Below are 15,655 nucleotides of genomic sequence, written 5' to 3' on the forward strand. Positions count from 1 at the left end.
ATAGCCAATCCTGTCTCATGATACAGTTATATTAATGCATGCAGGGGAAAACAATTATAGTATTGCAGTTCCTCTGTCTGTATAACAAATGCCCTTTTTATGAACAGTGAGTAGAAGCAGTGGTCAATTTTTTCTTGTTAATTGTGACTTTCTGTTTTATTTGTCAGTATTGAGTTGCAGTTACAGGAATTGAGTCCTACCATCCGCAATGGAGTATACTCTCACCTCGAGGCTTTTGTGCCATGCAGTAAGGACACACTGATAAAGCGTTTGAAGAAATTGCACCTCAATGTCCAGGTAAACCTGCAGCAGTTTTATATTTTAGCATGGGCTGTAGAAGATGGACTAGACTGGGTTCTCTGTAGAATTAAGCCACTGATTTGGTATATATGTAATGTCAAATAGAGTTAATTTTAAATCGTGATTTAATTAGTAAGAGTACTCTGCTTCTGGCTGACTCCTGGCTGTGCTATGAAGCAAGACATTGTCTTGTCATTTGATGTGTGAACCTGGGCTCATAGTTTTCTCTCCAAATGAAGCACAAGCTCAAAGCCAAGAACAAACCTTGATTTACTCCTTGTGTTTTGTTTGGAGCGAAACCATGAACCTCATTTTTTGGTTCTTTATCATTTTTTATCATATTAAAAGATTAAACGCAAGCTCTTATTGCTAATATGATAGGCTAACTTTATTCTTGATGAAAGCAGAATTAAAGGCTTCCAGTAGCTTTCTCCCCCCAAATCCAAGTTGTTTCAGAAGCTGAAAAATGTTTGAGGTGGTTCAGGATGAAGGGGAACTGTGCAGTCTCTGAGAAGCAATACATAAATCAGTTGGCGAGACTGCTTCCATCACTAATGTTTCTGTTTTCTCAGGATGACCGTCTGAAGGAACCATTGCAAAAATTGAAATTGGCTGTCAGCTGTGTCATGCCTGAACAAATATACAAATATCAGGAAGACTGCCATGCACACAGTCAGGCCAAGAATGCCAAGTATGTACATGTACCCAGATATATCTCACTTGGTTTATGTGGAGGATTTATGGAGGAAAGTAGGGTTATGCAAATGCTAGCGCTTTATCTGGAGGGATGTACTTGTGGCCTTCTGTATCTGTTTTGTGGTTGCTCTTTTGAATTATGCCATCTCGTAACAGGGCTAGTGCAAGATACCGGTACTACACCACCTAAGGCATGTGTCTGAGTCCTACTTACTCCATTTCCTCCTTTTCCTCCTTGTCAATTGCTTTGTTGCTGCTAATGCAGCAGCAGCACTGGTTGTGTCACTGCCTCCAGGTCTCCCTCTCCTCTTTCTTGGTCTGAGGAAGGGCCAGGGCTCCTGCAGAGCAAGGTGTTCTAGAGATGGTGGCCTAGGAGATTGCTAGTGCTGCTGCAGCTTTGTTACTGCAGCTAGAAATTCTCTTTTATATGCAGTTTTCAAAATAACTTTTAATTCTTTTTTTAAAAAAGAATCGCTAGCCATGGCAGTAAAGCCACAAGGAGCACTAGCAATCTCCTGGGCCACATTCTTTACAATGGGAAAATGTATTGGTATGGAGTAGCCAAGGTAAGTACTTGCTTATTTATGTTATTTCTTATATTTATATATCACTTACTACCCAAACTGTTTACAAAAAATAGCAGAATATAAAGCAAACAGCAAAACTATAAATACTGTATATCTCATCTAAACTACAACAGGTGCCCTTGGGAATCTGTTACATTCCCAATAACAGTGTAGGAAGAATTTGCAATAATGTAATGAACTCGGAACTAGGGTTATTGTGTTGCAGGGAGCATGATAGTCACACAACTGTATGTATAATTAGAGGTTGAAGTTCTATATGTTCTCTGTATAGTCCCACATATGGATTCCTCACCTGTGCGAAGCATAAACTTTGGGAACTTTCTAGAGCTGTTATAAGGGAGTTGGTGCATATATCCCCTGCTCTTAAAGGAGATTTTGTAGATCTACACATTTTCAGATTCAGAACAAATAGTTTCCCACTCAGCTCTCTTCTGAGTTTGCAGCAGCTAAGGAAAGCTTCTCCATGACAGAACTTATTGTCTCACTTTATGGTTGCTTATGCATTTTTCTTCCTGCATTTCTTGCATGCCTGTGGTACTCCTACGGAAAATACTTACCGCGATGGTCATGAGCTTAGAAAGGCACTTTTGCCTGCATTCCCTGAAGTTCACTAAACAAGGATGCTGTACCCTAGTTAGGGTTTCCTTGTGAGAGGAAATGACCGCTAGCCACTATTTTTAACCAAAAATTTCCATGGTTCTGCTACTACAAGCTAGTAAATATACCCTTTCTGGCTGGTGTTGAGAGCCATTGCACTAGAGTGTTCATCAGGCTTGCTTTGCACAGGGAGAGGACCCATACATGGGACTGTACAGATGGCCATTCAAATATCCGTTAATGGCAAGCAACTTTTTCTGAAAAATAATGTTGCAGAAATAAGTCCAGAGGTACATTGTTGCCAGAAACATAATTGTTCTTTTGTTCTAGAATGCAAGCAGAAGATGAGCGAGACAAGAATGCTTCTGAGGAGGAAGAGGATGAGAAGCCAGGAAAAAGGGTTGCAGGTCCAAGAAAGAAATTCCGCTGGGATGAGACAGTGAGGTATGGTATCATGTTGCTTGTTTGTCCACTGCAATATCCTTTTTAGTCATTACATCGCAATTGTCACATCACAATCTAACTTGACCTACTGCACACCCTGACTGCTAGAAAAAGGAGTGCGAGCAATTCCTGTTTCTAACTCCTCCCCCCCCCATCCCAATAAATGCACAATTATACTTGTCGCAAATTTAAACTGATTTGTGGCTAGTATAATGCACGAGGGTATAACGTTTAGAAGGCTAATGAGATTAAAATTAATTCTCTTGTATGCTTTAATCATTTATTGAAAGGAATTATATGCTGCTGTTCACTTAATGTGACAAAGCAGCGTACAACATAATTTAATAATGTCCTAAAACTACATTAAAACAGACAAAATATTAAAGCACAGAATCAAAAGTAGGTAAAAATAAGTGGCTTGGCAATCAACAATTGAAAAAATTGCTTAGGTGAACAAGCATATTTTTAATGGCCAGTGGAAAACACATTACGGAAAGTAGTGAATCTCAAAAGGAAACTTTCCCAAAATACATGTCACTGCAGAGAATTCCCTTTTCTTGATAGATGCCAGATGAATCTGAGCAACTATGGCACCACCAGAAGGGGCTCTTCCAAATGTCTTGTGATCACCTGAGTCTCCAGTGCCAGTTCAAGAAGTACCCCAAACTATCCACCTGTTATTTCAGTGAGAATGCAGTTCCATCTAGAATAGACAAGGCACCCAATTCCTAGATCTGAGAACCATTTGCCTACAGGACCTCTGTTTTGTTGGGATTCAGCTTCATTTTATTGACCCTCATCATGCTTTCCATTGTGTTTAAGCACTTATTCGCACCTGCATCACTTCTCATTCAGATACATTAGGGAAATACAGTCGTACCTCACAAGACGAAATTAATTCGTTCCACGAGTCATTTCGTATTGCGAAAATTTCGTCTTGTGAAGCGCGGTTTCCCATAAGAATGCATTGAAATTTAATTAATGCGTTCCTATGGGCAAAAAAAAGCGCAAAAAAGGCGCCGACTCACCTGCCACGGCCGCTCCGGAAGTTTTTAAGGCTCTAAGGAGGGGGAAGCAGGAGGAGGGCCAGGGAGAGGCTCCCTCCTTCCCCAGCAGCCAGACCCTCGCGCCCAACCAGACAGACAGCCCGTTCGCACGCACGCACGCAGGCAGGCTGTTTTGTTGGCCTCTCCTGTTCGCGTGCAGCTCTCCCATGCCCCCAGCCAAGAAGGGGCTCCACTCCCTTGGGGTTCTGCTGCTGCTTGGCTGCCCGCGGCCGTTTCAGTGCGGCAGCGCCAATCGCCATGTCTGCGGAAGCCAGGCGATGGCGGAAGCGCGAGGCGGGTGGGCTCCCCGGAGGAGGCTCAGTCTCCTTGATGGGCCACCCCTGGACTTTCTCCTCCTCGCGGTGCCCCTGCCCTGCTTCGTCTTGCGACGTTTTCTATGGCACAGCCATAGAAAACTTCGTCTTGCAAGTCTGCAAAAAAAATTGCAAAACGTTTTTGTCTTGTGATTTCTTCATTGCGCGAGACGTTCTTCTAGCGAGGTACCACTGTAGAGCCAAATAATAAAACCTTACTAGGTTACCCAAAATTCTTCCCAGGTGCTATGGAATGTATGGTGCACATGGTACTTTACATACTGTGTACCAATGTAATGGTATATACCTGCCCATTCTTCCCCTTACTAGTGCTTCCTATCTTTGGCTATGCCAGCAGTTCTAATTCCCGGACCTTTGGCTTTATTTGGATCACGTTTATTTGGATTATGTGAAACTCCTTTGAATTTTGGTTGCCTTGATTATTATTCTTGGCTATTCTACTGCCCAGTACAAATAGCTTAGATCAGGCATGTCAAACCTGCGGCCCTCCAGATGTTTTGGACTACAATTCCCATCTTCCCCAACCACTGGTCCTGCTAGCTAGGGATCATGGGAGTTGTAGGCTAAAACATCTGGAGGGCCGCAGGTTTGACATGCCTGGCTTAGATGTTTAGAGCATACAACTGACTCTCACAATTTAACATTGGCTTCTGTCTCAGTAATTGCAGGGAGGAAATAAGAAAGTGTGGGTGCAAAGCAGTCTCCTTTGTTCCTTAGCAAAATATGGACATTGCACCTTTTGTTTAATTTGCTGTACCCTCCCAATTGTGTCTAACTTCCCATTTGCTGGGGAAGCAACAATGCAGAAAGCATTTAGTCGGGACAACAGCCTCAGACACTGGTTGTCTGGTTTACTGCTGTGATGCAGTAGTCCTCTTTTGTTTACATTTTGGGGATGGGGAAGTGCCTGTTGTACCAATTTCTACCACAAAACCAGTTGTCACTTCCATTCCTCCCCCCCCCCCAATATTTTGTGTTTTATGCATTCTCTCAGTTTGCTTAACAACATTTCTAAAATCTGATTTCATGGCAAGGTAATCCAAAAACAGTTTTGCTTAATATATTTACAGTATAATAAATATATTAAGTGTGGACAGTGTAGCATTTGGAACAACTGACTGCAGAGTTCTTGTATAACCTGGGTTGTTTGAATTGTGAGTTATGGAAACAAGGATATAGCTGTAACAAAAAGAAAGAAAACTAAACTTCTATAATGTAGAATAGGATGCACAGTGTAGCTTACCTAAAAGGTATAGCAGAAAAGGCGGGGGTAGTGGCGCTAGTAAATCCTGTTGGGGGGGGGGAGGTTTGCGAGGTTCTAGGATAGGTGTACACAGATTACTTTTGACATGCTAATGGTAAAGCAGTTGTGCTTGAGGCTGTCGGGTTTCTTTCAACAGGTCATTGCTCTGTAACCTTGTCAAGATAAAACTGGGATGTTATGAGCTAGAGCCAAATAAAAGCCAATCTGCAGAAGATTACCTCAAGGCCTTTATGGAGACTGAGGTGAAGCCACTTTGGCCGAAAGGCTGGATGCAAGCTAGGTATGGTACCTGATTAGATTTGAAGAATGACTTATTAAATGGAATTCAGAATTTAAGCATGTAAACTACAATATCAAGTTTTCTCATGCCCCACATCCTTAAGATCCTTAATATTTGAAATAATCACACCCTTAAAAGCTTAGCTTCAGCTACAAACAGTCAACTCCAAAGAAGAAGTCTTGAAATAGTTTAGGGCTTTTGAGTGTCAAAGGTAAAGAGAAGTTCAGTTATAGGCACTGTCCATTCTGCATGCCCTTTTCCTTACAAGGTACATAGATGAATGAATCAACAGAGTATACTTGGCTGATTTTAAATACTGTAATTCAGTATGGCTTGAATGAAGAAGCAGTTTTAGTTAGGCCTATCTCATTGAGCAAAAGTAGCATGGCAGTGTATCTAGGAATACCCAAAAACCTAAGTCGAACGCATGAAACAATTATTGAAAATATTTTACCTTACTTTTGCAAAATATATATATCCAAAGCAGCTAATAAAAAGATTATGTGGATTTTATTGCTGTTTGTCAACATTTTCCGAAATGTTACCAAAAGTTTTGTTTAGACGCAGTCACAGCTTTCCTTTAGCTCATCCAACACTTGATTACACCAAGCTACTGAAAAGTGGCAAGAGTGTAAGGCCTGAATAAGTTGAAAGCATATGTCGAGAGAGTGAGTGAGTGTATATGAAGATAGTAGTGACACCTTATGTCAAATTTCCACACAGACTTCCTCTGGTATATGTTAAACAAAGTGCAGGGGAATGCTGCAGCGAAGTCTCATAGTGAAACTGAACAATCTCCCACCATCACTTCTTGGAACTAGCCTGATAGGAAAGGACAGAACCACCTAACCCCTTTTATTAATATCTACTACGTTCTGCAGTGTCACTGGGTGCATATCAATGTATAGTGTTTATGAGGCCGTTTCCTTGATGTCCAGATTTCAGCAGCCAATACTCATAGCTGCCAAGTCTCCCGTTTTTCATGGGAAACCCCCATATTTTAAACTGTTTCCCGCTGGCAGCCCAGATTGGGAAAAATCCCGTAAATCCCCTGGATTTCCTACCTGCCAGGGAGGCTCCATTTTGGGTCCTGGTGCCGCCCGATTTCTGGTGCCCAGACATGGGTAGCGCGGCACCGGAAGTCGCTTCTATGCATGTCCGGACATGCGTGCCTGGGCACCGAAAGTCGGGTAGAGCGGCACCAGAAGTTGCTTCTACGCATGTCCGGACATGCGTAGAAGCGACTTCTGGTGCCGGCGCCACCCAATTTCCGGTGCTTATACATGGGTAGCGCGGCACCGGAAGTCGCTTCTACGCATGACACTGATCCCACTGATCCCACATTTTTCTACTGATCTACTGATCCCACATTTTGATCTACTGATCCCACATTTTTCAGCAGGAGACTTGGCAGCTATGCTAATACTGTAGAAAACGATTTTGATAAACAAGGTTCTGCTTAATCTTCTATACCTAACATTTTGAAGTTCTTGTCATGTTACAGATATTCTTTCCTATAACAAGTGGCAAAATGTTGCACTGAGGAGAAGCTGATTCAGTCTCCAGTTGGCAATAATCCATACTCACTGTTTGCCCACTGCCTTACTTCCTTATTTGTTTGTGCTTTGCTTGTTGGTGGCGGCCATTTTGGGGTAGAAACCATGGAGAGAGGAAGGGGAGAAAGAAAGTGGACAAATCAGAGAGCAGGAGAGATTGGACAAACCAGTTTTTCCCTTCTCTCTTTTGCTGGTTGGGTGCAACCATGGAGGGAAGGAGCAGAGAGATCTGGCAAATCACAGATTAGAAATATTCCCATAGGAATAAATGGAAATTGTGGACTTGTTGTGTGAATGCTCACTTAACAAATTATTTCCAGGAAACATATGTGTGTTTGGTAAGCGGGGCCTACGTGCATACCATATAAACTATAGTGCTGTGTTTCTCAGAAAATAAGCCATACCCTGAAAATAAGCCATACCCCGAAAATAAGCCATAGCGATAGGCAGTTTAACCTTGTACCATACTTAAAAAAAAAAAAAGACATCCCCTGAAAATAAGCCACCGTGTGTTTTTTTGAGGAAAAATAAATATAAGACGGTGTCTTATTTTTGGAGAAACACGGTAGTATGAATTACAGGTTCCACTAGAGCTATAGGTACTATAATACATGACACTGTTTGTTAAAAGTGACTGGTGCTTCTTTTCACCCACTTAAAATAGCAGTTTAGTACCGGTAGTAGTTCTACTCACAGTGGTAATATTAATTTGGCTTTTTTTTATAAAGATTTGGACCTGAATTAGGAGGTTAGATGTGGCTATTTTAACTGATCTGCATGGTGATCAGCCCAGATGCTGCTCTGCCTATCTATCAGAGTATTTGAAGCAAATCATTGGAGATTTTTGGTGGTTTCAGCAACTGCTCAACTTCTTTAAGAAACCTCTTTTAGTTCGCATCCAAGAACTATTCATAGAAGAGATAATGAATGGCTTACTGTTAGAGAACAAAAGTAAATAAGTGTGAGCTTGACAATAATCATACTAAAAACAGTTTTTAACACACACACACACACACCCCAAAAAAGTTGGAAGAAGTTATTTAAAAGTAGAAAATGATAAAGATGAAACCAGAAGTGGCCATTATCTATAACACAAATACATAATGGTAACCCAAATACACAATGGTAACCATTTCTGCCAGTTATTACCGTGTTTCCCCTTTTTTAAGACGTAGTCAGAAAGTAAGCCATGGCAGCATTTTTTAGCATTAGTGAAATCTAAGACACCCCCCGAAAATAAGACATACCTCCATGCGAGACCGCCGAGCGCCCCAGCCAGCCAAAGGGGCCTGGAACCGGCTGCTGTTGCTGCAGTGAACGCATGGAGCGCCCTGCAGCACCTGGCCTCTTCTTTTCTTTTTTTTGGGCTGCCCGAGGCCTGCCGCCCCGCCACCGGAACCGGCGGCTGCAGAGCGGAGCGCTCCGAAGCAGCGAGCGCTCGGAGCGCCCTGCAGCACCTGGCTTCTTCTTTTGCGGGGGGGGGGAGCTGCATGAGGCCTGCCGCCCCGCCGCTGTAACCGGCGGCTGCAGAGCGGAGCGCTCCGAAGCGCCGAGCGCTCGGAGCGCCCTGCAGCGCCTGGCCTCTTCTTTTTTTGGGGGGAGGAGCTGCCCGAGGCCTGCCGCCCCGCCGCCGGAACCGGCGGCTGCAGAGCGGAGCACTCCGAAGCGCCGAGCGCTCGGAGCGCCCTGCAGCGCCTGGCCTCTTCTCTTTTTGTTTGGCTGCCCGAGGCCGGCGGCTGCAGAGCGGAGCGCTCCGAAGCGCCGAGCGCTCGGAGCGCCCTGCAGCGCCTGGCCTCTTCTTTGGGGGGGAGAGCTGCCCGAGGCCTGCCCCCCGCCGTCGGAAGCGGCGGCTGCATAGCGGAGCGCTCCGAAGCGCCAAGCGCTCGGAGCGCCTTGCAGCGCCTGGCCTCTTCTTTTGGGGGGAGAGCTGCCCGAGGCCTGCCCCCCGCCGCCGGAACCGCCAGTCTGCAGCGCCGAGCGCCTGGAGCGCCCAGCAGCGCTGGGCAGAGCGCCGAGCCAGCAGCCTGCCACCTCGGTGCCGCGCAGAGCGCCCAGCAGCACCCCGAGCCAGTGGCCTGGCCCTTCCGAGGAGGCCTTAAGGTACAAGGCATCCCCTGAAAATAAGACACCGTCTGTTTTTTTGAGTAAAAAAAGTTATAAGACGGTGTCTTAAAAAGGGGGAAACACGGTATAGTTGTAAAAAGACAATTGGTGGTAGTGTACAACTGAAAAGAAATTTGAAATATGATTTTGCTATACAGGCACATACATGCACTGACTTAAGAGAAGCAACATGTTTAAAGTGGTTTATTGCCGCACTTGTTGTAGCTTCCCATGGGCATCTCTTTGGCCACTGTGAGAACAGGGTGCTGGACTACATGGGCCATGTTTTTAGATTAGAATGATCCCTGATTAACTGATGTGTTTATGCAGCTTTCTACCTTGCATTATCCCAGGATGCCTATCCCAGGATGTCCAACACAGATGTGTACCCTGTTTCTCATATTTTAAGACATACCCATAAAATAAGCCATAGCAGGATTTTTAAGCATTCAAGGAATATAAGCCATACCCCGAAAATAAGACATAGTGATAGGCGCAGCAGCAATGCCGGCCACGGCAGGAGGAGGAGGAAAAAAATAATACATCCCTTGAAAATAAGCCATAGTGTGTTTTTTTGAGGAAAAAATAAATATAAGACATGTCTTATAATATGAGAAACACGGTACAATGAAGTAAATTAATTCAGTCTTTCAAACCTCACCTTAAACTGATTCCAACTGTGCATGCTCTGACAGGCCAATGGGAGCACTAAATTTAGGATACTAGTTGTAGCTTTCAGTAAAGTCAGCTTGATATAAACAGCATTGTAACTACAAATAATTCATGAAGTCCATTAATTGCCTGCTGGTCAGATATGACCTTTAATAGTGGGTTGTCACAATGGCACAATTATTACAATGTATTAATGTATATTTAGTGCGGTAAATATGCCTGGCTATGAACAGCGAGACTTGTTTCCTGCTTTGAAGAATTTGCAATCTAAGATAGACAAGACAAAGACAAGCTGCAGGACATCAGCTTAGGTAAGAAAGGATGTGAAAAGCTTGAGGAGAGATAATTAGCAGCCTGCATATGAGAGTATCCTAACATGATCAAATACAGTTTCTGTAACTGGAAAATTCCTTACTGAAAAGCTTGAGAATAAAGGTGGGTAAAGCAAATAAACGAATAAATAAATCTTGTTCTAACAACTGATATTGTGAGGGGTTCACGAGGTGTGTCTCTTACAATTTGTTTCCTTATTTAAGGCATTTTGGCTATGCAGGCCAGATCCATATCTGGTTTAGTCTTCATTTAAATAAATATTGATAACAAATCATGTTAGATGTCTATAGTGTTAGATAAATATAGGTGCAAAGCCAGCAATTCTGATCATGTTCTGTTTGGCAAGCAGTGTGGTAGGAGAGCTAAAAATAATTTCAACCAATGCACTCCTTTGATTCCAGATAGTACATGAGTAGAGGCATCTAAAAAGCACAGGACACAAATTTTCATGGCCCTCTAGCAGCTATGGTGGCTCATTTACCATAACTAATGTATTTAGCGTTAACTCTGAAAGTATATACTCGATTTTGACCATACCAAGCCTCCTAGAGCCCTTATCTTTTTTCATTTAATGGCTACTAGATCTGCCCAATTTTGATAGTGTTTTTGTATGTGTGCTACATTAGTATGTTAATTTCCTTGGGGTGTCATTCTCATGAAGAACCCCTCTTTTTGATACATACTGATAAACCAATTTCAAGATTACCATGAATGCCTGCTAACAAACTCACATTCCAGGGAAAAGTCATGTGTCAGTGGAGACTTTGCATCCTTTTGACCTGCTTGGATGATCATAGAGCTAATAATTATAGAATTGTAGAGTTGGAAGGGACCCTGAGGGTCATCTAGGCCCAACACCTGGATTTGCAGGAATCTCTTGCCCAGTGTGAGGCCTGAACCCACAACTCTGTGATTAAGAGTCTCATGCTCTACCAGTTGAGCTATCTCCTTAATCTCATATTATTAAGCATGTTGCCCCTTTGTGTGAGCTGCAATTAAACCAGAAGGACTCTACTGTAGTTTCATACTGGGAAGGTGTAGCTAATTAGAGACTTTGTAGTTTGACAGAAGGGTCCTTGTGAAGGGGATTGTGCATATTTTGGCTTAATATATGGTCATTGTTGAGCATAGTAGTTCTCTTCAGATGCAGTATGCCTGGTTAGGTGACTGAGTGATGATAAACTTGATGACCTTTTAAAGGAACTTTCTTACCTTCACTGAGAGCTATTCTTTTAATACCTAACAACTCACCTGGAAAGAACAGGTTCAAATATCACTTCCCATTGTCTGGTTCAAAATTTTCAAATGTTACTAAGCCCTGGCCCTCAGACTGACCAAAAATTCCAAATTCCTATTCATGTTTTCTCTGTTAATGCTAAATAATTATTATTCTGCTCTAAGCTGCAATGAGCTGGAGGGGGAAATGCAGATCAGCCAGTCACATATCCCTGCCCTGGGCAAGTCAAAGACACAACCCCTTTTGTGGGTATCTTCCCATGCCAATTTAGAAAGTCCATTCTTGGTAATTAACCAATGTTCTGGGGCTTAAATGTTCTGAACAGGTGAAGTTAGCAAGCTCTGCTGCCCTATGTGCTTGAGTAACATTTGTCTAAACTGGACTGGGTACTGGCTGATTTTGGAAGGACCCCACCCATTGAGAGTGTGGTCATAGATTTACACCTAGGGTATAAAATAATATTTCCCAAGGTATTTGGTGAAGTTTTCCAACTTAGAGCTGAAATAGCTCCAGATCTGATGACTATGTACTGTGCTAAATTCCAGAGGAAGATTTCTAGTTATAACTCACAAGACTGTGGAAAAGGGCATGGTCAAACTGCCTCTTATGGTGCCCTCCAGATGTTTTGAACTACAACTCCCATCAACACCAGCCCAGATGGCCAAGATCGTAGAGGATGGGAGTTGTAATTGGAAACATCCAGAGAGCATCACATTGAAAGGTTGGCCTAACATTTCAAGAAATCATGGTGGTTCTGAATCTGCAGTGAGGCTTTCTTCTGATTAAACATGTTCTTGGATTATACAGTTTGAGTGAAATTACATAGCTAATACCTGGGCCAATTTGTAGTGGCTCAGTCTGTTATTGTAGATTAGTTCAATCTGAAGCAGTGACAAGATGTTCTATAGATTTGGAACCCCCATAGGAATCTCATAACCCTCTGACACCCTCTTTAGTGCCCACCAAAGTCCCCTCCCCCCAAGGTTTTTTTTGGGTTTTTTGGGTTTTTTTTTCTTTGTGCAGGTGGGCTGGTTGGGAAGTAAAGTGCAGTCCTTCAATTGACCTGCCCTTTTTCCTTTCCTCAGAGCCCCACACAGACTTTATAAGAAAGGGAGGGTGGCAAGCCAAAGACTGGTGTTTTTCTTTCCAGTCCCTTCTAAAACTTTTTGAAAAACACCCTGCATTGTAAGCATGGGGGACAGAGGTAGTAGGAAGTAAGTTCTATCTATTTGGGGAAGAGGTTTTTTTTAGCTTGTTTCTTTTGTGTGTGGTAGAGGGTTACATTTTGTTCACAGGTAGTGGTGGAGGATTTGTGTGTGTTGTCTGATTTGTATTGTGTTTTGGGGGGAATATGTGCCTTTTGTGGGGGGTTGGGGGTCTGCATGTCTCTTTCCATTTTGAAATGTTAAGATGTGTCTGTTAAGGGCACACATTTTTGTCTTGAGTCTTTTTTGGGGGGAGGATTAGCATTAGTTTTGGGGTGATTGGTGTTTTGTCTTGTATGAAGAGGTTGTACAGTGGTACCTCGGTTTAAGAACAGCCCTGTTTAGGAACTATACGGTTTAGGAACTCTGCAAAACCGGAAGTAGTGTCCCGGTTTGTGAACTTTATCTCTGTCTGAGAACAGAAGCGGAATGGTGGGAGACCTCATTAGGGAAAGCGTGCCTTGGTTTAAGAACGGTTTTGGTTTAAGAATGGACTTCTGGAACAGATTAAGTTCGTAAGCAGAGGTATCACTGTACTCTGTTTCTAGAGCAAGTTATTGGCAATCCCCCACAGCAATCATTCTGTGGTGGTACCCACAGCGGTTTCTCATATTGCCAAATGTGCCCCCAGGGCAAAAAAAGGTTGGGAACGCCTGCAGTAGATTTTGAGAGTTATTTTTGTCCTTGCATCTCTTCACTTACATCTCACCTGAGGGAGCTGTGTATATATTTGAATGGCAGGAAGTAATTAACAAACCATGTTTGATCAAAACATACTAATAATATTTCATCAGTCTTACTAAAGACAACAACATTTGGTAAGCAGTATTCTTCTAGTGTAGCTATTATCTCTATTGAAAACTAATGTGCATATTTTAACCTGATTACGTCATCTTGCGTCAAATAACTGTACAAACAAAGTGGTAAGTTCATAGCATGGCATATGGTGAATCATTTAATTCTGGAGAAATTGTTGATGTTTGATAATGTGGAATTCTTTGCTCTCCCTCTCTCTTTATAGGATGCTCTTTAAAGAGAGTCGAAGTGTTCATAATCATCTTACATCTGCTCCGTGAGTGTAACATAAGCACATATATATACTCTTCTATTTTCATTTATTTAGCTTTTCATACTGTTGTTTGCAGACCCATGAAGTGCTTGTCTGAGGCCCGGGGATGGGAGGCTTGTTAAAATAAAGTTTGAATCCCAGTGTATTTTGTATAGTTCAAATTACTGGTGAAATACATTGTATGATAGTGTGCTTCAGTATGCCAAGAGGAAATCCCTCTGGAACTAGTCAAATGTTGTCTGTATAATTCTAGATTTTAATCTACAAGACACACATTTACCAGATTGACATCACAGAATAGAATTAACTGGATATTATTGTGATGAAATGTTGAATGTGGAAGGAGGCATTTGTGAGAAAGATAATGTTTGAAATTATTGATCTAGATCAGGCATCCCCAACCTGCAGCCCTCCAGATGTTTTGGCCTACAACTCCCATGAATTCTAGCTAACAGGACCAGTGGTCAGGGATGATGGGAATTGTAGTCCAAAACTTCTGGAGGGCCGAAGGCTGGGGGTGCCTGATCTAGATTGAGAATGGCCAATGGGTCACCTGCAGGCTGATTTGGCCCTGAATAATTTCATTTAGCTCCTGGCAGCACTATAAAAATTTAATCAGTATATGGTAAAGTATTCGCCCAGAGTTCCCTCCATGAATAAAAATGTTTAAACTTGTGGTGGGGCTAGGGTGTTTATATATATATATATATATATATATATATATATATATATATATATATATATATATATATATATATACACATACATACATACATACATAAAAACTGTTTATAAACCCTAGTTTAACATAAAGTTAAAATAGGGCTTTTGAAAAGGTCAGGAGCCAGAGAAGCAAGCTGCTCATGAAAGCAGCAGTGACAGTCACTATGCAGGATTGGGTTTCCCAGTTGATAAGCAGCAGAATCTGATCCTGTGTGGGGCTGCTTTGTAAATGGCTTTCCTGCTTGTGAAGTTCAGTGGAGGCATTGATCCTGCAGGTTGTCAGGTGGGAAGGAGAGCTGCAGCATCAGGCCTTCCTTTCCCTAGGAAGACGCAGCCACTGATCAGAGAAGTCTCTGCCTCCTTGTATGGTTTTTCTGCCCTGAGCTTGTTCCTCCTTCCTGCCTGATACCCTGTGAGTTTAAAGATCAACAAACGGATTTTGTGGAGCCACCTTCTCAGAAGCAAATTCTAGTCAAAATCCTGGGTGCGTGCATATTTGCAAAATCTCTGGGTTTCAATTAAGTTGTGTTTCCACTTTTTTTTCTCTTTGAACGTCTCTGCCCATACCTAGCCAGCCTTGTGTTTATGGCCAGCAGATTTAAGGCCTTTCATAGGGCTCTGACACTTCTAATTAAAAATAGATTGCCCTCTAACTATAAATTTGTGCTCACTAGGGCAAAGAAGAAGGTGATTCTGGCACCTAAACCCAAAGCAAAGGTAAGTAATAAGTCAAATTGAAGAAATAAATAGTAATAAAAATTCAGCAATATGTAAAGTTTCACGGATCTGAAACTTTAGCACTTAATCCACCAGTCTGGCTTTTTATTTATCACCTTTGTATTGCATGCTTTCATCAAGGATCTCAAGGCAATATACATGGAGTGCTACCTTTACACCAATCTTCCGAGATACATAATTTTTTTTAAAATTGTCCAGTAGCACCTAAGAGACCAACTAAGTTTGTTCTGGGTATAAGCTTTCGTGTGCATGCACACCTGGTATCTGAAGAAGTGTGCATGCACATGAAAGCTTATATCCAGAACAAACTTAGTTGGTCTCTAAGGTGTTACTGGACAATTTTATTTATTTATTTATTTTGACTGTGTCAGACCAGCATGGCTACCTACCAGTACCTGAATCTTCTGAGATGCGTTAGACAGAAAGATAGCCCAGAGCTACCCAGATCCCTTTTTTGTCAGCAAATGAAA

At 42.4% G+C, this 15,655-nt stretch overlaps 1 protein-coding gene across 1 annotated transcript in view; it reads left to right on the forward strand.

Moving 5' to 3' along the window:
• Positions 1-15,655, forward strand: part of UBN2 (ubinuclein 2) — a 48,513-nt gene that overhangs the window by 23,195 nt on the left and 9,663 nt on the right. Inside the window, exons 8-13 of the mRNA XM_035126928.3 lie at positions 168-297; positions 873-991; positions 2,511-2,624; positions 5,406-5,549; positions 13,677-13,727; positions 15,122-15,164. Coding sequence (XP_034982819.3) covers positions 168-297; positions 873-991; positions 2,511-2,624; positions 5,406-5,549; positions 13,677-13,727; positions 15,122-15,164 — 601 coding nt within the window. The remainder of the gene's footprint in view (positions 1-167; positions 298-872; positions 992-2,510; positions 2,625-5,405; positions 5,550-13,676; positions 13,728-15,121; positions 15,165-15,655) is intronic.

Source organism: Zootoca vivipara, chromosome 9, assembly GCF_965207765.1.
Source record: "Zootoca vivipara chromosome 9, rZooViv2.hap1.1, whole genome shotgun sequence".
NCBI classification, from domain to species: Eukaryota; Metazoa; Chordata; class Lepidosauria; order Squamata; family Lacertidae; genus Zootoca; species Zootoca vivipara.